Source organism: Rhinopithecus roxellana, chromosome 6 (genome assembly GCF_007565055.1).
Source record: "Rhinopithecus roxellana isolate Shanxi Qingling chromosome 6, ASM756505v1, whole genome shotgun sequence".
NCBI lineage: Eukaryota > Metazoa > Chordata > Mammalia > Primates > Cercopithecidae > Rhinopithecus > Rhinopithecus roxellana.
This window is the reverse complement of record NC_044554.1, coordinates 112,665,183-112,687,435: the sequence shown is the minus strand read 5'-3', so window position 1 is coordinate 112,687,435 and position 22,253 is coordinate 112,665,183. Positions and strand designations below refer to the sequence as shown.

Genomic DNA, 22,253 nt, shown 5'->3' with positions numbered 1-22,253 from the left:
TTGGTGCCACCAGCATGGTATTAGATGTGTACGGACACACAACTTTGACATACAATTTCAGGGACTCATAGACCCCCTGAAGCCCATCCATGAATTTTCCTAATGGTCAAAGCTTCAAATTAAAAACTCTTGCCTTGCAGGGTGGTGTGTGAGAGTCACTTAGGTCAACTGTAAGAAATTAGACCATGTGTAAAAGAAATCAGGCTACAGGCAGGCAAATAGTTTAATTAAAGTGGACATTCTGACACAGGCTTCCTGCGAGGCCTCAGCTGCCCTCTGGGAAGTTGCTTCTCAGTCTAACTTTGTTAACTTCAACTTGTCCTGGAGTCAGACCTGCAGACCCGTCTCTCAAAAACAGCTTCCTGGGTACTCCAGGGCTGGGAGGACCTGTGATGAAGGCCAGCCTTCCTACAAGGGTACAGCCTCAGGGTTGAGACCCGTACATGTTCAAAAGACAAGTGCATGGCTCTGTTAATGCAAACTCATGTTCACTGCTAGAAAATTAATTCCTACAAGGGACTGATCTTGTTCTTTCCTAACCCCGACAGTAATGAAACTTAGAGTAATCATACTCCACACGTGTGCAGCACACAGGTTAACGAAGGACTTTATCATACAACGTTTAATTTGTACAACACCCTAAAGAGGCAAATAGTTGTTCTATTTTAAGGATGAGAAGGTTGGGGCTCAGAGAAATGAAGTGACCTGCCCAATGTTACACAGCCGATAGGAGCGTGTGGTCTCAGGCCTCACAACCACAAAGACATTGCTGTTTCTGCTTCGTGCCACCATCTTCTTCACCAAGCAGGTCTTGTGAACCCTAGAACTGACTGTGCAGGCTGCTAAAGCTGCCAGCACATGTTCCCACCAGGCTGACACAAACCACGTTAGATGAAATGAATAACCAGGTCATGGGTGGGGCCGGCCTCTGTCCGGAGAGCCATCAGTTATGATAACCTAAGTCAAAGCCAGAGAGTCCCAGACTCCTCCAACTCAGGAGCTTCCCCTGCTAGGGTCGAGGCTGGGAGGGAGGGAGCAGCTTCTTCGTTCAGAGGATGCTGGCAGTGGGTCCTCCATGCTCCTGCATTAGTCACTGGGCTTTGGAGTGAAAGTCCCACCAGGCCAGCAGGCAGTGCCTGGGGTCCGTGGCAGAGGCATGGGAAGAGCTGAGCTGCTCCCACGTGAATTCCCTGCAGGTCAACGGAGGGGTTCCAGGCGGGCCGTGTCTAGTCTGTGTGGTAACAGTTCCCGGACCGACATCATGAAAGCAGGGTGCAGGCTGTCTGCTGTGGCCTGCCCCTCTGTGTAGCACACAGACTGCCCACACTTGGGGTGGTCGGCTGGGCTGGTCTCCTCCAGGTGGAAGCCAGCATCCCCCACAGGTGAGTGCCGTTGGGCTCGCCGAGAGTCTATTGGGTTTGCGCCCACAGCTGTTCTGTTTCATTTCCTTTGCAGTGATACTTCTCACTCCAGTCGTAGGTTAGATTAGGATCCCTAGAAACAGACTCTCTGAGGGACCGCTGCCTCGTGCAGGTTCACTGGTAGTGCCCTAGGGAGATGCACCAGGGGACTGAGGGGGACGTCGTCCTAGAACCTCAGCCTCAGCCTGTCCCCCAGGATGTCGTCCTTGAGCCTCAGCCTCGGCCTGTCCTCCAACCTCGCCCTTGAGCTGAAGCCTCTGTGGCTGGGATAACCTCTGAGATTGTCCGAAACTGGGACAGAGTCTCAAGACTGGGTCTTGGTATCCAAAGTCACACAGTCCTTGGCCATGTGGCACTCCTGGGAGGGGCTGTGACCTTCAACCAGGCAGGTCCCCTGCAGGCGGGGTAGGCTAGCCCGGGGCCCAGCTGGGAGCAGCTCAGCCTATATGCTCAGGAGCTGAGCCACGGTGGGGCCTGGGCTCTGAGAGGGGCGCTGGCTGGAGCACAGAGCTATCCTCGAAGCCAAATTTGATTCAATGCCACTTAAACTCTGGACAGTGAGTATAAAAACAAAACGGTGTCACTCCTAGAAAAACGAAGTCGAGTGATGTGGAAAAATTCAGTAAGGGCAATCTACTGAAGAAAGGAGTTGAAATAAGTTGTGGACAACCATAAATGACTAGGCATTCAGATGGCTTCACGAGCGTCCCTCGGGCCCTGCTCCATTCATGATGTGCATGTTTTTATACTACAGCACCTAAGCTTGTGGTTTACACATGGAAGCTAACAGAACTCTACTCCACTGAGCTCATGAAGAGGTTGAAGATAAATGAATGTATGTCACATTTAACGTTTCAATGGATTTAAATATATTCATAGAATTTTGAAAGTGGTTCTCCTCTTTCCCAAACATTTTATTGTCCACCTGGCTCTGCACAAAGTTGAGAGGACTTCCAGGAGCTTCTGAGCCAGCCCGACGGACGCACAGAGCACATTCCCACCAAGGGAACCACAGACACGACAGCTCTGGTCACCGCCAGCATCCACCCTTTTCCTGCAGACCCCCAGACTGTGATGTTGTGACCCGGGCGGGACCCTCCTCTTTCCTCTGATTGTGAACATGGTTCTACGTGTTGAGGCTTCTGCAGTGAACAAAGCAGACAAAGGCTGTGGCTTTCTGGGGCTCCCTTTACTTGGGTGGGCAGCGCAGCAGGGCGTTCATTGCTGGCACGCCCACGGTGGGCCAGGCCCATGCTGAGTGTGTGGAATGCACCTTCTCCTGGGCAGGGGTTACAGAGTCGGGTGGCTGACCCTGCTCTTCTGTGTTTACATGTCTCCCTGAACTTGTGGTCACTTCCGATTCCAGGCTGGGAATCAGCACAGAGCTACCTTATGGCTGTGCGTCAGATGCTGGTAAGCCAATCAGTAAGAGGATTGCTAGAAAGGATCCCTGGCTGGGCGGGAATTGGAAGGGCCCATAGCTCTGTGGTTTTCTCAGAGCCTGGATCTGGACGCCCACGTCCACCGAACCGGGCTCCGTGTGGCTGGAGACTGTGCTTGGGGCACCCACACAGGTAAGGACGAGCACCTCAAGGGACCATGCTAGACCCCCCCCCAGCCCAACTCTGCGGAGAAAGGCAGCTGGCTACTGCTACGGCCCTGAGGCCAGGACTTGTGAGTTTATCATTAAAGAAAACACAGCAAGGAAAAAGGGGGGAAGGAATGCAGGACTGTGAACGCTTCCTGCATGGTTTGGGGCAACTTCCTTGCCTTCTCTGGGCTTCAGATTCCCTGTGTAGTGTCACTGGCTGAGTTCAGATGGAGAATGACCATTTTCGAGCCTGTGGTTTGCAGAGGGGAAGCCAGGCCTTCAGAAGCAGCCCTGGAAGGCTGCCCATCTGCCCGTCTCGACTCCTGGGGAGCCCCAGCAGGGAGGTCAGTCTCCCGAGGCTCTGTCTGCCTCCTCTGCCTCCCTCCTTTCCTGGCCTCAGAGTCCCCACAGGCCCCTCAGCAACGCTTCTCTGGAATGAAAGAACACCTATTTTCTCCCTGGAATGCCAGTGTGAAAAACAAAAACCACCTGTGACAGACTGAATGCTATGTGTTTCCCCAAATTCACTGTTGAAGCCCTGACCCCCGGTGTGATGGCTAGAGATGGAGCATCTGGGAAGTGATTAGGGTTAGAAGAGGTTATAAGTGTGGGTGCCCCATGATGGGATTCGTGCCCTTGTAAGAAGAAACGTCAGGGAAATCTCTTCTCGTTTCCTCTTGCTCCTTCTTGCTCTGCCACGTGCAGACAGAGGGAGAAGGCAGCCGACGGTAAACCGGGGAGAGAACCCTCACCAGGAACAGAGTGTGCTGGCCCCATGATCTTAGACTTCTGGACTGTAGCACTGTGAGAAATCAAGTCCTGCTGTTTCAGCCCCCAGTCTATGGAACTTCACTATGGCGGCTAAGGCTAAGACTGCACCAAAATGAGCGTGAGCAGAGGCTGCTTATCCAGAGCTTTCTCCAGCAAGGGGCTAACTGCTTTTACCTGCGTTTGGACAGGAGGGTGGGCGAGCTTCACGGTGGAGAAAAGGAGGCTCCAGGGATGCTCTGGCTGGAGGCTGCTGGCATGAGCAGCTGGAGGCGCTCAGAAGCAGGGCGTCAAAGGAGATTGGTTGTGGGTATTTGGCTTTTCCCAGTTGGTCCTCAGTTAGAAGCAGGGCTGAGAATAAGAGAAGCTGGTATTTACCACTCAAGTCCTGACCTCTGGGACCAACGGCTGCAGAGGCCATGCCTGGCCCTGGGGCAGCGTCTGCAGGTGCAGGTCAGGGCCCTGCCCTGATTTATGGCCTAGCCCTTGTCCATGGGCACATCCAGGCTCTCACCAGACGCCTGTCTGTTCCTATGAACACACAGCTGTGTGCTAGGAGGGAGTGCCAAGGGAGCTTCTGAAAATGTCCTTCTGGGCTCTTCTGTGACGGGGGGATTTTAATATGGGCTTCCTGAAATCAATCAACCCCTTAAATCACTGCTTCTGGGATGGTCGGGTCAGGCAGGAGGGAAAGGAGCATGTTTTCAGGCCAGTGGGGATGGAGGTCCCCCCAAGTGCACGTCTTTGTGAAGCTGGTGGCCCGTGGCCTCAGAGATGCCCCAGGCAGCCCAGGAGTTGGGCTGTGGACCTGGAGCTGGGTGCTGAGAAGCCTGATGGTGCTTTGGGAATTCCATAGCTGCCTGGTTGGAAGTTCAGTATTAAAACTAATTTAGGCCAGGCGTGGTGGCTCACGCCTGTAATCCCAGCACTTCGGGAGACCGAGGTGGGTGGATCATGAGGTCAGGAGATCGAGACCATCCTGGCCAACATGGTGAAACTCCGTCTCTACTAAAAATGCAAAAAATTAGCTGGGCGTGGTGGCGCTTGCCTATAGTCCCAGCTACTCGGGAGGCTGAGGCAGGAGAATCACTTGAACCAGGGAGACAGAGGTTGTAGTGAGCTGAGATTACGCCACTGCAATCTAGTCTGGTGACAGAGAGGTACCTTCTCAAAAAAAAAAAAAAAAAAAGAAAAAACGAAATTAAAACAGAAACAAAAATAGCGCTCTACTATGCCACACGTGTGCAGTTTGAACACACAGAGAAGGCTGCAGTGAGGGGTTTGAGCCAGACAGGCACAGCAACCACAGCTACAGGGGCCTGATGAGGCCACACCAGTGTCTCCCCAAAGCCATTCTAGAGCTGGGGAGAGACCAAAGCTTCTCCAAGTGGGAACCAGAGTGGTCCCTGCTGGTTTCAGCCAACGCTTGTTCTCAGGGCCAGGCCTAGCTCGTCATTCCACACTCAGTGTTTTCCAAAGTGGGAAAATGCACCTGGAGCAAACCATCAACTCCTATCCACAAACCAAGCCCCGGTCCGGGGGAAGGGACGCAGGGATGGAAAGCTGGGATGGGGGCGCTGGCCTCCTTCCGGGGTGAGACCTGGGAGAGGGCCAGGGTGGTTCACAGAGATACCGTTTGGGGGAAATGAGTATGTTAGACTTAGATGGCCTCTGCTGTGTCTGGTTTTTAAAAATCTCCTTTTGCATTTGATTCTTTCTTTCTCCTTTTTAACTCCTTCTCAACCACCCCATTCTTTCCATAATTCTTGACCCACAGGGTGACAAGAATCAGCTAATTCAGCGGGGCTGTCAGGACTGATCCCCTGTCTCTGAGGCAGCAGCTGCTCCATGATCGGGAGGTATTAATTAATTAATTAATTAATTAACTCAATCCCTTGGCTTTCAGGCTGGGCTATGTTTACATCAGACATTGATAACAGCAAATGAGTGGATAAATTTCCAACAGATGGAGACATTTTTCTAAAGTTTTCTAGGCCAGGCATGGTGGCTCATGCCTATAATCCCAGCACTTTGGGAGGCCAAGGCAGGAGGAACACTTGAAGCCAGGAGTTCGAGACCAACCTGGGCAACATGGTGAAACCCCATCTCGCCAAAGAAAAAAAAAAAAAATTGGCCAGGCACAGTGACTCAAGCCTGTAATCCCAGCACTTTGGGAGGCCGAGACGGGCGGATCACGAGGTCAGGAGATCGAGACCATCCTGGCTAACATGGTGAAACCTCGTCCCTACTAAAAACTACAAAAAACTAGCCGGGCGAGGTGGCGGCGCCTGTAGTCCCAGCTACCCGGGAGGCTGAGGCAGGAGAATGGCGTAAACCCGGGAGGCGGAGCTTGCAGTGAGCTGAGATCCGGCCACAGCACTCCAGCCTGGGTGACAAAGCGAGACTCCGTCTCAAAAAAAAAAAAAAGAAAAAAAAAAATTAAAGTTTTCTAGTGGGCAATGCTATGGCTTCCACTGAGAATCAGTTTCACTCTCGGGGTTAGGGAATAGCTCTGCGTCTCCACCTTAAGACTTCTAAGACAAAATTCAGTTTCATTTTCTTGGATTGATTTGGGGCTTTGATATATTTGACTAGTTGCATCCTTCTCTATTACCCAGACTGCTGCTACCACGGATGCAACCTTCATTTGGCACACGCCAGGCTCTTGAGGCCACACATTCATCTTGGAGGGGCCCCGTGGGTACTCTGAAAGTCTCCTGAAGCCTTGCATACTTTCTAAGGTAAGATGGTGGAGGATGAGCAAGAAAGGAGCAATCCAAGTGGTAAAATAATGTTTTATTCCATGGATGAACAGACGCTACCATGCCACATCCCCACGTCCCTCCGACCAGGTGTCGTGGCCAGAGCTGGCTTCCCCTTCCAGACCGAGCTGGCTTTGTAGTCGTTCAGGCCCATTGAAATAGCAAACGCACAGTCACGTAGCATTCGGATTGGTCCTGTCTGTCAGCACATTGGTCCTTTCACAAATGGTGGTGACTCACCTTTAAAACACACGGTGACAGAGACCTTCCAATCACCCGAACTATAACGGACGTTCAGAGCTCGTGTGGATAAACCCAAAACCCCAAATGCCAAAATGCAACAGGGACGCATCTCCTCTGCTGACAGGATGCCAAGGACACCCCCGCAGGGCTGGGAGCTGGAGAAGTCAGTCCTGACATTCAGCTTGTCCACAAGCTCAAAAGGAAATGACAGTAATGGATATATTTCAAACTAGCACTTCTAGAGTCCAGATCAGCCAGAGTGTCAGCATGCAGGCTCAACACGGGGTTAGCACTGGCGGGAGGAGGTTGGGTTGACTGCACAGAGGCCTGACACACGTTGCTTCCTTTATATACAACAGAATGAAATATACACTGGGAACACCGGCCGCACATTTGGTGGGAGTGTATCTTACAAGGCTAACATAGCACTTCATCAACCTCCTGCTCGTGGCAGGAAGGTCACGGAGCCTCCCCCCACGATGGGAGAGGGAAGTGCACAGGTCCACAGAACCCTCAGGACTCCCGTGGCCCGAGCACACACAGTAGACCTGGGGGTGGAGTTGACGCTTTGTCTTTTTTTTTTTTTAACCAAATGTCATGGGAAAAAGCTTGATACCATACCAAGGAGGACAAGGATGGTTGTAAGGACTGATGTAAATAGACAGTGCACATCTACAGCCAAGCCCTAGCATAGGTCAGTGGGAGAGAGGTTTTATGTACGTATTTCTTTTAATGGGTACTATTGGCTGTCCTCCCCCTCAGTGTTTAGGAGCGTCTCCAAGACGTCTGAAGACAGCCTTGAGGAGGGAGCGGTTACTTCTGATCTGCTTCTTCATCCAAACAAGGGCAAAGTCTACACGTGGACTGGAGAAAGGAGAGCAAAACAAAGCCAAACCAAAAACAGCAAAACAACCCCGTGACGGAGACACTGGAGCATCAGGTTAAAACCATAGAAAAATACGAGTTAATTCTATCAGGCTAACCATTAGCGTAGCTACAGTAAGACTTTGTACAGAAAAGGGTTTTCTTTTAGCCCCTCACCCTGGTGAATGTCCTCATTACAGGACGTAGCAAGCCCATCTATGAACGCGCACTGCTAAACAATTGTGCTGTAACTGCTGTGTCCGTGGCACTGTGACATGAGACAGGGTGTGATGCTGCGAACGGGAACACAGAGGCTAGTGGGCGGGTCTCATGCTTCCGCCGGGTGGCCGGAATCTAGGGGCCGGTGTTCTGCGGGCTGGTGTGGGCTTTGGCGCCACCATCCTTTGCTCGGTTCCTTGGGGAGGGGCCACGGCGTGCCGGTCTCTCGGGCGCCAGCAGGAGGCGCTGCTGCGGGGACAGAGTTGCCCCTGGTGCCATGGAGGCCGTGAGCGATGACCCCGGGGAAGGAGCTTGTTTCCCAAGCAAAACTGCCTTTGGCATCCGAGACACACATGCTATGGAACAGCCGGCCCCGCCCCGCCCCGCCCCTCCCAGGGAAGAGGGAGGGCAGGGAAATCCCTCAGTTGCATCTGGTGGTAGAAAGAGCCACGTTTGTGCTTAGAGCGACCTGAGGTTAGTCGTCCTCCTCGTCCTCTTTCGCTGTGACTGTGGGCAGTTTGTCCTGGATCCTGAAGCATTCCACAAAGAAGTTGATGATGGACCGGTACAGATGCTGTTTGAGGCTGGCGCTGTGAAAGTAATGGCTTTCGTCGGGGTAAATCTGCAAGGAAGGCACGGAGAAATTACTCTCCCCGGAACACCCTCCCCATGGGACGGGAACGCACGGAAGGTATGGAGCCCAGTGAAACCTGGGCCCCGTCCAGGGCTGGATTTTAGTTGGTGAAGTGAGTTTCCTAACCATGTCACTCCTGATGGAAGCTGGGAGTTTTGCCTGGCTGTCCCAGTCAGAGGGGGCCCTCCCCTAGCGTGGAAATGCAGCACCCATTCATGAAGCCAACCAGCCTTCAAACACCGCCGCTACCCCAGGTGCCTATCCCTCGCCAGGCACAGCAAATGCTCAGTGGAAACTGGGTGAAAAATTTGGGAAGTTCTTCCTTCAACACTCTAGACTCTGGATCTGCTTGCTTGAATTTGCAACATGGATACAAGCTTGGGGACTACAGAGCTGTAGCCCAGGTTTTCAGGGTGTCAGGCTCTGAAAAGAAATGGAAAGAATTTCATGCCTGTAATCCCAGTGCTTTGGGAGGCCGAGGCAGGAGGATCACTTGAGGTCAGGAGTTCAAGACCAACCTGGCCAACATGATGAAACCCCGTCTCTACTAAAAATATAAAAATTAGCTGGACGTGGTGGGGCACACCTGTAGTCTCAGCTACTCGGGAGGCTGAGGCAGGAGAATCACTTGAACTCAGGAGGCGGAGGTTGCCCTGAGCCGAGATCGCACCATTATGCTCCTTTGCTCTCTCAGTTACACTCTGAATGTGGGAAACTGCAGCGGAAGGGCTGCGTGCTGCCCTGGGTGCCCACAGGCCTGCCCCACGGATTTTGCATCCTGGCCGCTCACTTCCTCTGTGACTGTGGACGGGTAACTTGCCTGAGCCCGGGATTCCAGGTGTGTCGGGTGGGGAGGATAATCTCAGTAGACTCCAGCTCATAACACTTTGTGAGAATTAAACGATCTTACAGCCATGATGTGCTTAGAGCGAGGCCTGGAATGGAGGCTTGTTCAGTCCCAGATGCCAACAGGATGGTGGCTAATATTTCTACTGCCAGTGCAGTGACACCACCATCTCCTAGGAGCACTGTGAACCATCTGGACACACGCGGGAATTCAAAGCCTGCATCTTATTTTTTTCTTTTATTTTTCAGACAGAGTCTCACTCTGTCGCCCAGGCTGGAATGCCATGGTGTGATCATAGCTCACTGCAGCCTCAACCTCCTGGGCTCAAGTGATTCTCCCACTTCAGCCTCCTGTGTAGCTGGGACCACAGGTACACACCGCTAGGTCTGGCTATTTTCTAAAAACTTTTGGTAGAGATGGGGTCTTGCTGTGTCACCCAGGCTGGTCTCAAACTCCTGAGCTAAAGCAATCCCCATACCTCAGCCTCCCAAAGTGCTGGGGTTACAGGTGTGAGCCACTGCATCCGACCCAAAACCCACATTTTTCTGTGACACTAGACTACCTCTTTCTGCCTTCCTTGTATTTTTTTGTAGGGTAAAATTCACCTTTATTTTGAAGTATTTATTAATGCTGTCACTAGGCTATGATATATCATTAAAACATCAAGTAGTTCAAGAGGTATGGGGCAGGAAGCTTTCTCCTCCTGCCTCAGGCCCCCAGCTCCTGTGCTCTTACCTGGGGCTGGGCCTGGCTCCAGATGCATGGGGTGCCTGTGAAGGCCTTTGCCGTGCCCACACGCCTGTCCCCAGGTGGGTCCCACTCCCTGATACCCATGGAGCCTGCAGAGATGCAGGCTGCTGTGTACCTGGGGGGTTCAGCTCACCTCATATCTTGGGGAGTTGCCTACACGAGCACATACAGATGGACCTTTGGCGCTTCCATGGTCAGTGTGCTTAACACTGCCATGCAACTGCCACACTCCCTGTGAAGAAGTCTGAATCCTGAACGTCTTTCACAAGGAAACTCGAGGGTGCTTCTGCCCTCTTCATCCACACTGGGGTCCAACTCCCTTCTGGTTGGAGCTCTCCCTGCCTAATCAAGCCCACATGTGGTCCCTCCCTCCCACAGGCAGGGATGCTGGAGGCCAAGGCAGTGGTCAGCCCAGGGCAAGAGCTCTCTGAGGGAGGCGGGGTGCCTGTCATTTGTCTCCAAGGAGCAATCCTGTTCATCTCAGACCGGAAGAGACCATTGGGTCATACCTGCTTCACCAAAGGAGCAGAGGGCAGGAAGGAAATGGCAGAAGTTTCCAGAGACAGCCCTGTGCATCACTGGGAAGAGCCCAGGTTTGGGGCAGCTGGGTCAGCACTTGATGCTGTTGTGGATGGGCCATGGGTTGGTTCTGGGAAAGTGGGCTTAGTTCTGGGAAGGGCACCCCTCTTTCACTCCTTCCCAGCTACAGATAGCCCCAGGACATCCTGCCAGTGTGTAGTAATGTGTGGTGTTGGTCAGAGGGAAGCAGTGGGGCAAGGCTCAGGGCCCGCCAGCACCTCTCTCACCAACCCAGGACAACAGTTCCATTCCCCACACTGGGATAGCCCCAGCCACACTGCTGGGTGGGGCGGGTGCTGGCTTTGTTCTTCTCACGGCCCAGAGGAGGGGAGCGGGGCTGGGGTGGGAGTACAGGGTGGCGGTTGTCCTAAAGGGATTTAAACCTGGCTGAAGTACAGAGCGGAGCTATCATTAATTACAAGAAAACGTTGAGCATGTGCTGATTTTCCAACCTGCTGGGACCCTGCTCATCACCGACCGCCACAGCACAGGTGTGTCTGCTGCAGTGGAATGCCCTGAACACCCGTCAGGTCTTTCTCCATGAAAGGAATGTCTTGCTCCAGGTTCAAAACAGAGTAACATGGGTACTGTACCTGTAAGCTGTAATTAGCCTTTCCCCTAATTAGTTGTGTAATGAGTTCTGCTGTATGCTGGAAATGAATTTTTTCTGTTCAAAAAAAAAAAGAAAGAGAGGAAGACGTTTGTTAAAAGCCATGGTGCCATCAAGGAGGAGGTTCTTACCAGATACACAGTGAATTAACATTTTCGGTCCTTACCATCAGCAGTGGGATGAATGATCAGGAACTGCTGTTCTTCCAGTGTGGAGACTCGATGGGCTACCTTGGTCATCTGCACATGCAGGGGCAAGGGGACAAAGTTAGGGGGCTGCACTGCGGGAAGCCAGGTGTTCTGCTTGGAAACCTGACTGAGAAGGTAGGTGAAGTGTATTGGAAATACTAAGTTCCTGGAGAACCGGGATGCCTTATATATGCAAAGAAATGCAGGGCAGATCTCAGAAGCCCAGTGATATGGTTTGGCTCTGTGTCCCCACCCAAATCTCATCTTGTAGCTCCCATAATTCCCACGTGTTGTGGGAGGGACCCAGTGGGAGATGAATGAATCATGGGGGCGGGTCTTTCCTGTGCTGTTCTTATGATAGTGAATAAATCTCATGAGAGCTGATGACTTTGTAAGGCAGAGTTGCCCTGCACACGCCTTCTCTTTGCCTGCTGCCATCCATGTAAGATGAGCCCTGCTCCTCCTTGCCTTCAGCCATGATTGCGAGGCTTCCCCAGCCACATGGAACTGTAAGTTCTCCACTAAACCTATTTCCTCTGTAAACTGTCCAATGTCGGGTATGTCTTAGCAGCATGAAAATGGACAAATACACCCAGCTTTCTCCCACATTAACTCCCTTTTTGGAAGAGGAGGGGTGGAAGAGAAGAAGGGAAAAAGGAAGAGTTTCCTCCAACTCCAGGTAGCCTCAGAGGGCCATCATTTCACCTGGAGCCACAGGGAGCTGACTGCCTGGATGGACTCAGTTCCTTTGTCCAAGTTTCCACTCTGAAAATGCAGTGCTGCCTCGGCCGGGAGCTCTGGCCTCCCTGCACACAGCTGGAGAAACGCGGTGTCTGACAGCTGCACCAAATCAACACGTCTGACTCAGGAGGTCGCATCAGAGAGGCTTTCTGCTCCTCAGTCAAGAGCTCACTTTCAGGCCAGGCGTGGTGGCTCATACCTGTAGTCCCAGCACTTTGGGAGGCCGAGGTGGGTGGATCACCTGAGGTCAGGAGATTGAGATCAGCCTGACCAGTCAGGAGATTGAGATCAGCCTGACCAACATGGGGAAACCCCCGTCTCTACTAAAAATACAAAAATTAGCTGGGCGTGGCAGCATGCGCCTATAATCCAAGCTACTCGGGAGGCTGAGACAGGAGAATTGCTGAACCTGGGAGGCAGAGGTTGCAGTGAGCCGAGATGGTGCCACTGCACTCCAGCCTGTGCAATGGAGCAAAACTCCATCTCAAAAAGCAAAGAAAAAAAAAAGCTCACGCTCCCCCAGGAGCACAGCTCTGGCTGTAGCAAGAGCCAGGAGTCCTGTGCATGGCAGATATCTGTGGACGCTGGAACTGACTCCCCCATCAAATATCCTCTTACATTCTTCCTCATCCCTCAAGTCCTATAATGGGAAATCAGGCGGAACCCAGAGAGGCCATGTGAACCTCAAGCCACGGTCTGGTGGAAGGATCCTTTGGAGGTTTCTGAGTGGACTTTGGTGCTGGTGGGGCTGGGGAAGGCACAGTGGGCCATACAGCCAGGGCGGGGTTGAAGACTGTGGCAGAGGCTGACTGGTCTCATCACATTCTTTAGTTGTGCCCAAACATACCTCGTACGCTCTGTTGTCAAGTCCGTGGAGGCCCAAGTACCTCTCGGAAAATGCAGAGGCTGCAAGGAAGCAAAGGGAGGGAGGTTACCTCTGGTTTCCAGGCCCTGTGAGCACAGCCCCCAAGCTCTAGGGAGGGCCCTGGGCCAGGTGCGGGGAGGGGGTTCAGGCTCATCCCCACTTGTCACTTGCATGGCAGATTGTTGGTTGTTTGAAAACACCACCTAAATCATTTGGGTCTTTACAAGGGGCCTCAGACAGCACAATGGGAATCTTAACATGTGTAAGTGCCGGTGTTACAATTTTCATCAGTACCACAGAACCTGAATTAAGCAAAACCCAGTTAATCTGATTCCTAAATAAATAGGATAACCTCCTCCTTCAACACTTAGGAAGGGCATGGGTGGTAAGAGAGCACGTTTCCATCAAGATTTACTTATTTTTTAAAAAGTCCAGGCACATCCCTGCTCTTGGCTCTGCATGAGGCCCTGTGGTCACAGCTGGGTGACAGGAGGAGTGTGAGGGGCTTCTCCCAGGCCGAGGGTGGAAAGGGTTCTGCACAGTGTCTCCAGCCTGCAGGGTAAGCCTGAGGGCGCCCGGGAGACAATAAAGAGGACTGGACTGGCTGGTTTTGGGCACGGTGAGCCATCAAGCCACGATGCCAGCTTTTATGTGCATTTGAATCAGACAAATCTGAAACAGCATGGTGAAAGAATTAAGAAAGTCTCACTCAACTTGAAGGTGCCACCCGCATTCCCGAGGAAAGTCCTCTTACATGATTCACATTTTGGACCAGGAGAGTTCCTGTATAATTATGAGTTGAAATTTGCACTGGAGCGAGCCCGTTGTGAAGGTGTCAGGAGACTTGGCTGCACCAGCCAGGAGGCTGCTGGGCCCACCGTGGTCCCTGCCTTGCTGGGCGGTGTCTACAGGGCTCGGCCAGCATAGCAGGGCTGGGGCTAGGTGTGGCAATGGGGGCTGGACTCGTTCCTCTAACTGGCAGGGAATGTCAGGCTCCGGCAGGGCTGCGGTGGACCAGCAGCAGGAACCCCCCTCCATTTCCACCTCACTTGCCAGCGCTGCTTAGGGTGGGGACAGCTGGAGCGAACAGCCTGGCTGCCACGGAGCCGTGACCTGAATGCAAGTTCACGGAGTCACAGAAAAGACCTCTTTGTATATTCTAAGAAACGGGTTCAGGTCACAGTGCCGCTCCCATTCAGAGAAAAAGGGTTAGGTGATCATAAGGAAGAGAATGCAGGGGCCTGGAGCCCCCAAACACAGCAAAGCTCTTCTGTGCCTGGACAGAGGTCTGGTTCCCACACCTGGGTGGGCTCATCTCCATCTGGTCCCCACAGCAGGTCACCCTGACCCCGTCTCTGCCTTGTGCCCATGGAAAGCCATACTCTCTGAGGACAGGTGCTGGCCAGGTGCCGTTTGCATGGCCAGGGAGATAGGAAGGCAGAGCTGAGCCACGTGGACCTCTGCTGAATCGCTCTCCGGTGGCAATTCCCTCTCAACCATCCCTTCGTTATCCAGTACCACCTGCCCACCAAATACCCATGCCCAGGCCTAGAACTCAGGGCAGGGCCCTATCCGGATTCTGGGAGCAGAGAAGGAGGGCGGCCTGGCAGAGCCTGCGGCACCTGCTCCGCTCCTGCGCACCCGGGCTTCCTCGCCCCACTGCTGCCAGCGGAGCACTAGCTGTTTCCCACTCGTGGTCGTCTTCATTGCGATGTGATTTGTAGGCATCTGGGGGTTGACCACTTTCGTTCAAAACATATCATCTAAGACCTTTCCCGCTCCTTCCCCGGGTTCTTCCGTCAGCCCAAGGTGGCCACTGTGGACTGGAGGCGACTGGTTAGAGGGACGGTGGTGCGGAAGGGAAGGCTGTGGGGCCACGCAGGGAGGGGTTGGGGCGGGGGTGGGGCGCGGGTGGGGTCCCGCGCTTGGTTCTGCGGGGCTGTTTACCGTAGAGTTTGAAGTCTGTTATTGGAGAGAGAGCAGAGCCGCAGGTGAACGTCTGGCCTTGATTTTCTCCCTTCGCTGGGAGGATGTAGGTGCTCAGGTAGCCACCGTAATCCTGGAGAGAACGCAGAAAGAAGACAGGTCGGAGTCCTGGCGGTAACTCAGCATGAAGCAGCCTCGGGCAGGGAGACAGCCCCAGAGCAGCCAGTTCCATGCAGGTTCTCTCGTTTTACAAAATGTGTCCCTTGGAAAGTTGTTTACGCGGCAGTAACGAGATGAAAAGCCAACTCCCTTCCAACTCAGCCCTATGTGATGTGCACATTATGTGATGCGCGCCTTCTCCGCTTCTGGGCCTTGGTGTCAAGGGACGTGAGGATGAAATGCGACGGCGAATTGGAAGAGTAAGTGCGGACTGCACAGGCGCAAGGTGCTGTCCTTCCTGCTCAGCGTCTCTCTACGGCATTTCTTGCTGCCTTCCTTGTCTATGGGCGAGGCCAAGCCATTGCACACGATTCTGAGGGAGGGGCCAACAAGTAGCTTAGGGCGCACGTCCTGGTCTGCACATACTCAGCACAGGGCCGACATGAGACGGACGCTCCCAGGTATTCTGTATTCAGGTAAGTCCTAGACTCCTGCCCTGCCCTGCCCTGCCCTCGGTGGGGATGAGGAAGCCATACTGCAATGCAGACCTCCCTAGAGAAAAGTGCTACGTCCTCGCCTGCTCGATGCCTTCAAGGCTGGATGCTCAGACGAGCTGCAGCCCCCAAAGGGAAGACCCCGAGGGAACCAGGGTACAGCAAGGAACTGTGTCAGGTATGTGTGAGAGACAGAGCATGTGGCAGAATGTGTGTGAATGTGTGAGTATATGGATGTGTGTATGTATGTGTGATGTGTGTGTATAAACGTGTGAACATGTGCATAGGTGTATGTGTATAAGCACATGTGTAAGCATGTGTGTAATATTGTGTGTGCATGTACATGTATGTGAGAGCATGTATGTGAGCATGTGTAGGAGCATGTGTAAACCTGTGCAAGCCTATGTGTGATCATGTGTGCCTGTGTGTGAGCATGTGTGTGCGTATGTGAGCATGTGTATGTGAGCATGTGTGTGTGTATGAGCATGTGTGAACATGTGTATGTGTGAGCATGTGATGTCATCGTGTGTATGTGTGAGCAGGTGTATGTAATTGTGTGAGTGTATGAGCATGTGAGCATGTGTATGTGTAAGCATGTGTATGTAATCATGTTTGAGCGTGTATGTGTGAACATGTGTATGTAATCGTGTGTGTGAGCATGTGTGTATGTGCGAGCAAGTGTATGTAATTGTGTGTGTGAGTGTATGTGTGAGTATGTGTGTGTGTGCATATGTATGGGTGAGCACATGTATGGGTGAGCGTGTGTATATGTGAACATGTGTGTGAACGTGTGTGAGCATGTGTATGGGTGAGCATGTGTATGGGTGAGCATGCATGTGTAGGTGAGTCTGTGAGCATGTGTATGGGTGAGCATGTGTAAGCATGTGTATGAGCATGTGTATGGGTGAGCATGCATGTGTATGTGAGTCTGTGAGCATGTGTGTTGGTGGGAGCATGGAGTGTACTTGACTGAGACCATGAAGCGCAAGTGATGCCAAACTCCCCCAGGATCAACCATTTACGGCCTGCATGATTTTTCCGGTGTGTTCCTTTAATAGGGCAGGGGCACCTTGTCTAATGACAATGAAAGAGGATTTTCATTTTCTGACAAACAATATTCATTGTCAATGAACGCCACACGTCCTTACTTGTCATTCTTCATTTTCTTTAAAACTCATTTTCCTGCAGGGCCACATGGCCTGCTTTGGTTTAAATGAGAGATGGGCAATCTTCTGCAGGGGGGATTTTTGGTGTTGGGGGGAAGCTGCAGAACATAATGCACAGGTGCCCCCTTGTTCCCCAGGTCACCTCTGGGTGCAGGGCAGCTGCTGCTCCCTGGGCTCTGTGTCCCAGGTCCTGTGATGCCTGACGAAGGCTGCAGCCGGATCACTGGGGCACATGCGATGAAACAGAACGGACAGGCTGCAACATGCCAAGCTGCTAAAAGGATTGATGCTTTATTCCTCGGAGGAGAAATACTATTGTGGGGTCTATGGACCTCTATCTAAGGTTTGTTAAACCAGAAATGCTCATGCTCTGGAAAGAGGCCCCGGATCCACTGGGCAGAATGGCAAAGCAAAGATACCCAGCACGGAGCTCGGACACATGTCCTCAGCAGAACTCAGTGCGGGGGTACAGGGTGTGGGGGTGCATCAGTTGTGCTCTGACAGGTGCACGGGGTCCCCTTTCCCTTTGCCACAAGCTGCCTGTGCTTCCGGACCAACCGCCTGTTGAGAAAACCTCTTTGTCCAAAAGTGAACTATGAAAGGCCCTGAGCGGGTGGGCTGTATGTAAGGCACAGGAAGGAGACCAGGCCCTCAGGAGTGGCATCCATGTGCATTTGGGGCAGAGTTAGGACTGGAAAAGACTGACCACAGCCCAGGCTCCCTGCCTTTCAGCTGCCAGTCTGCTGGGAAGTCACTTCCATGGGGGTGGGGAGAGGTGATGGCTACTGACACCCAGGTTACACCCACCAATGAGCCAGTGGCTTCGGGCCTCACGGGCAGTGAGTGGACCTCTAGGCGCCTGGAATGCACCTCTAGGGCTCTGTGCCCGGGCTCTGAGCAAGGAGCGAAGCCACCAGCCCACCTCTTGGCTGCCTTACCTCCAGCAGGTAAGGAGGAGGTGTTGGGGGGCTCCTGCATCCCCTGCTTCTGGGAGCAGCCCACAGGGCAGGGCTGGGTCTCCAGTGCATGCTGGGTTCTGAGGTTTTGGAGGCGATGACGTAAGAGGCACTGTGCTGATTACTTGTCCAAGCCTTCACCTGCGGGGGCATCACGGCAAGGCCTCCTCGGCAGGGCCTGTGCTGAGGGTCACTCTCCGAGGGAAGATGGGTCTATGCTGCCCCATCTGTGTGCTGGCCTTCTTGAGATCAAGAGGCCCCAGGTCTAGGCTAAGGAGAATGAGGGGCCAGGTAGCAGAGCCATAGTAGGTGGCCATGCAGGGACCTAACTCCAAACCGTGGGCCTCAGCTACAGCTGAGCTGTCCCAGGCTACAGCCTTCTGACAAGGGCCACCAGTTGGGAGCGGCTCTGGTTTGAGAGTTCACTGCGCGACCCTCCCCACACCTGTCCTTCCGCCTAAGTAGACGTGGTAATTAATGTTGTTACTGCATATCAAGATATCCAGAAATAGATCCCTGCTTCCCTTCTTTCCTGGGCTACCATGCCAAGAGCTACAGCAGGCAGATGGGAGAAAAGTCATTAGGAACATATTAGAGCTCTCCTGCGGGGACCTGGCTTCTCTTCTCTTTCCTTCCAGATAATGTAAAAAGAAACTTTGAAAAATGAGCTGATCAAATGAAACCTCCTACGGCTGGAATCACTAAGCACTCAGGCTCTTGCTTTAAAAAAAATTACTTGTTCACCAGCAGACCACAGATGTTCTCAATAAATCAGGATTAGGCCTGGGTAATGGTGCAGGCCACACTGGAACCGAGGGGTGTTCAGACCAGGGTGGCTGAGACTCACCTTCCCGAACACAGCCACGCGCGTCCTGTCGATGTACTGCTCCTTCAGCATCGTCCTGCGAGGTCGAAGAGGGGAGAGAGGGTTCAGTGCACATCCTGCTGGTCCTTTGTCTCCCTGTGGTCTAGAGCCATGTTTTCCATCCATTTCAAGGATGAAAACCCCTCTTCAAATAAAAAGCAACCTTAGCATTCCAATATAATTATTTATTGCTTTTATTTATTTAGTGCCAAGTCAGTATGTTCACATTAAATATTCAAAGCACCCTTGCAGTAACTCTGTAGCACTTCCAGATGTAGAAGCTTCTCCACCGTGAGCTGTTAATCCACAGCCGTAGAGCCCCTTCTAGGAAACTCAGCCCCTGCTACATGGGGTCCATCTGCTGCTACTGGGCCCTCACCCAGAGCCTGTGACTCCCAAGCATGCGGGCTCTGGGATGAGCCTTAGGGGTCGGCGGGGATCTGTGGAGCTCTGGTTTTATGCTTCCGGGCTCAGAGTCAAGCCAGTGAGCTCCCATTCCACCTGCACAGCCCTCTGTTCCCAATTCCTGGGAGGAGGCCTCCATCTTGCACCTGTTTGGCCACAAAGGGATTCTTCCATGAGCTTCCTGCTACGGCCCAGCCTTGGCAGCACCCACTTGGTGCTCTGGGCCTCAGTGCTCTGGGCCAGTGCTGCCTGGGTCCCTGCCTCACCCTTGTTGGGACTTTGCCCCGCACCGTGGTCTTCTGCTTCCCCCACGATGTGGCTGGGGTCCTTCCGGTTTCTGGACCTCGACCAGCAGCAGGACGCCTGCAGGCTGTGGGCTTGTTGGGTGGAAATTGTTGTCTGTTTGGATTTTACCTCAAGCTAAGCCATAATATCGTGTGGAGTTAGAGATATTTTTAGACATTTTCTAGTAAAGAGGAGAAAATATAATTTCTTTTCTCAACCCTTATGAGTTACTGGTCCAGACACTCTCACTGTCCTGAAAATGAAAGTCAGATGAACAAGAGGAAAACCAGAAGAGGTTTCCTGGTATGCGCTGTGCCCTGCCCATGGCGGGGGCCTCGATTCCAGTGCCTCTCTCAAGGCAGTGGCTTAGGGGCCCTGCTTACATAGTGTTTTAACAAAGAGCGATAACTCTCAGCATAGTGACCTGGCAAAGGAGAGAGCAGCTCCAGTCTTTTATTTACTTATTTATTTATTTATTTAAGACGGAGTTTCGCTCGTTACCCAGGCTGGAGTCCGGTGGTGTGATCTAGGTTCACTGCAACTTCTGCCTCCCAGGTTTAAGCAATTCTCCTGCGTCAGCCTCCTGCGTAGCTGGGATTACAGGTGCGCACCACCACGCCCGGCTAATTTTTGTTTTTAGTAGAGATGGGGTTTCACCATGTTGGCCAGGCTGGTCTTGGTTGAACTCCTGGCCTCAGATGATCTACCTGCCTGGGCCTCCCAAAGTGCTGGGATTATAGGCGTGAGCCACCGCGCCTGGCCTCCAGTCTTTTAAAAGGAGGGAACCTGTGAGAAGGCAATGCAATCTGCCCCCAGAGTCCCTGACAACGGCTGGGGCCCTCTCTGGGCTGGTGAGCAGGTGCCGTCCCCAGGAAGGAAGGATGGATGTCCTGGTGTCTGGTAAACACAGGCAGAGGCAGAGACTCCCTGTGTTTTCAGTGTCTTTGACTTAGCAGGTCTCAATATTTTGGGGAGAACTATTTTGGCTTCCTCCACTAGCTATGTGAACAAATGAATAAATAGAAATGAGACATTTCTGTTGTTCCTTAGCACATGGTCCAGGGTGTCTGTGTGTATACACGTGAGCACATAGGATCCAAAAGAAAAAATGGTGAAGAAAATCCCAAGTTGAGCCCAGAGACAACCTGTCTCTGGGAGACAGGAGCCCACTGGACCCAGTCGGGGGTTTACACAGTTGCCCCCCACCTTCCACAGGGGTGGGGTGAGCTCCCTTCCATAGCTCATCTCAGCTGCTTGTGGGAGGCTGGCCCTGAGGGCTCCTCGGTAAGGATATGGTGGCGGCAGACGGGGGATCTGTGGGAGAGGGAGGAGTCAGGCTAAGGCGTCAGCCTCATGATTTTAGCCTTCTGATAAAATGGGGCTATTTCCTTCTGATGAATGAAAATGCAGAGCTTGTTCCTAAGGAGAGCTGAGGGAGGCTTTCTGTGGCTTAGCGCCGTTGGGCATCAGCTTCCTAAGAAAGTCTGCGCTTTGGCAGCAGTTTTAAGATTTGCCGTTGTCCGCGTGCTCCCATTCTTGAGCTTTGGTGGTTTAGGAGTTGGCATTGTTGGCTCTTTTTCTGGAACAGGTTCTGCCTTGTTTTGGAACAGATGCTTGAGCCCATTCCTTCCTTTTAGGGCACAATGTGTGTGTGAAACACCTTTGCCCTCTAATTCCTTTGTTCTTCGGGGAAGATGCCAGGCAGAGCCAAGTGTGGAAGGGGAGCCTGAGGGTGCTGCGACCTTCCCCTGGGTCTGCCCTTGATGGTGGGGAGGCCTTGGGCTTCCAAACCTCCCTGGGAGGAGGTAGAGCAGGTGGGGAGAGGAAAGAGCAGGAGATGGCGGGGAAAGCCACGTACAAATGGAAAAGACCCAAAGGAGGAGGTCAGGGAAGCCAGGAGAGCCCTGGAGCCCCTACCCAGGAAGCCAGGCCCACTCTACTCCAGAGCACAGCTTGGGCTAGATTCCGTGTCCTGGGAGTCCTCTGTGGCTGGCACTGCCGACTGCGGACCCAGCAGTCACCCGCCCATCCTCCTTCCACACTGAACCCCAGTGTTCACTTGTCACCCCACGCCCTCTGCTCAGGAGCTGGCCCCACACTGGTGTCAGGTGGACCCACTTGGTCTCTGGGGAGCTGCCTGCACCTCTCTCACTCATGGCACATTCTGGAATGGGCAGGGGAGGGCCAGGGAGATGGAAGGAGAGGTTTGCTGTCTGCTTCTGGGAGACTTTCTTTCCTTTCTGGAAGTTTCTAAAAGTGTTCCCTCCCCAACCTGCTGGAGGTAGATGAAGAAGCATGGAGCCAGGTGCTACTGAGGGCCATCCATGAGCTGGGGGCTCGGCTTAGGATGAGGCCATCATGGCTGGCTGGGCGGAGAGATGGAGAGAGCCTGGGTCTTTGGTGACATTGTTGGTGTCTGGATTCATCAACCCTGAGGCCTGGCATCCCTGTGTCTTTCATAGCCAATATAGTTCCTTATTTGAGGGGTGTGTGTGTGTGTGTGTGTGCACAAGCACACATGTGTTGTTGTAGTCATTGACTTCCAGGCAAAGGCATCCTGGCAGACACTCCTTCCCTGAGTGTCTGAGTCCTGACAGCTCGCCTGCCCTGTATTTCCCACCTGCAACATGGGTTTCTGAAGCAATTGCTTTGTCTGCCATGACCTAGCTCATAGCTCCCTGGAGGGGGGCCATTCACTCACACACTCATTGTTTTCCACTGAAAGACCATTTACTGAGCACATACCAGGGGCCATCAATCTTTTTCAAAATGAGAAGAAATGTTTTGAAAGTCAGCTAAGTAAAAATTTTCAAACCACCAAGCACCCTGGTATCACAGGTGCAGAGGTGCCAGGTTTCCTATCATCCTCCAGGCAATAAACGTGTACTGAGCTGGGCTCTGTGCTCCACCCTCCT

General features: G+C 52.8%; 1 protein-coding gene across 9 annotated transcripts in view; it reads right to left on the bottom strand.

The window, feature by feature from the left end:
• Positions 1 to 6,561: 6,561 nt before the first annotated feature.
• The window catches only part of DPP6 (dipeptidyl peptidase like 6), a 1,166,688-nt gene continuing 1,150,996 nt past the window's right edge, over positions 6,562 to 22,253 (bottom strand). For all 9 annotated transcript variants that reach the window (XR_004058085.1, XM_030933144.1, XM_030933145.1 and 6 more), the window contains 6 exons: positions 18,631 to 18,685; positions 15,030 to 15,141; positions 13,065 to 13,123; positions 11,455 to 11,527; positions 11,272 to 11,345; positions 6,562 to 8,490 (listed from right to left, as the gene is read on the bottom strand). Coding sequence is in view for 8 of the 9 variants with exons in the window: in XM_030933144.1 (XP_030789004.1) it covers positions 8,344 to 8,490; positions 11,272 to 11,345; positions 11,455 to 11,527; positions 13,065 to 13,123; positions 15,030 to 15,141; positions 18,631 to 18,685 (520 nt within the window). In the remaining variant the exon portion in view is untranslated. The remainder of the gene's footprint in view (positions 8,491 to 11,271; positions 11,346 to 11,454; positions 11,528 to 13,064; positions 13,124 to 15,029; positions 15,142 to 18,630; positions 18,686 to 22,253) is intronic.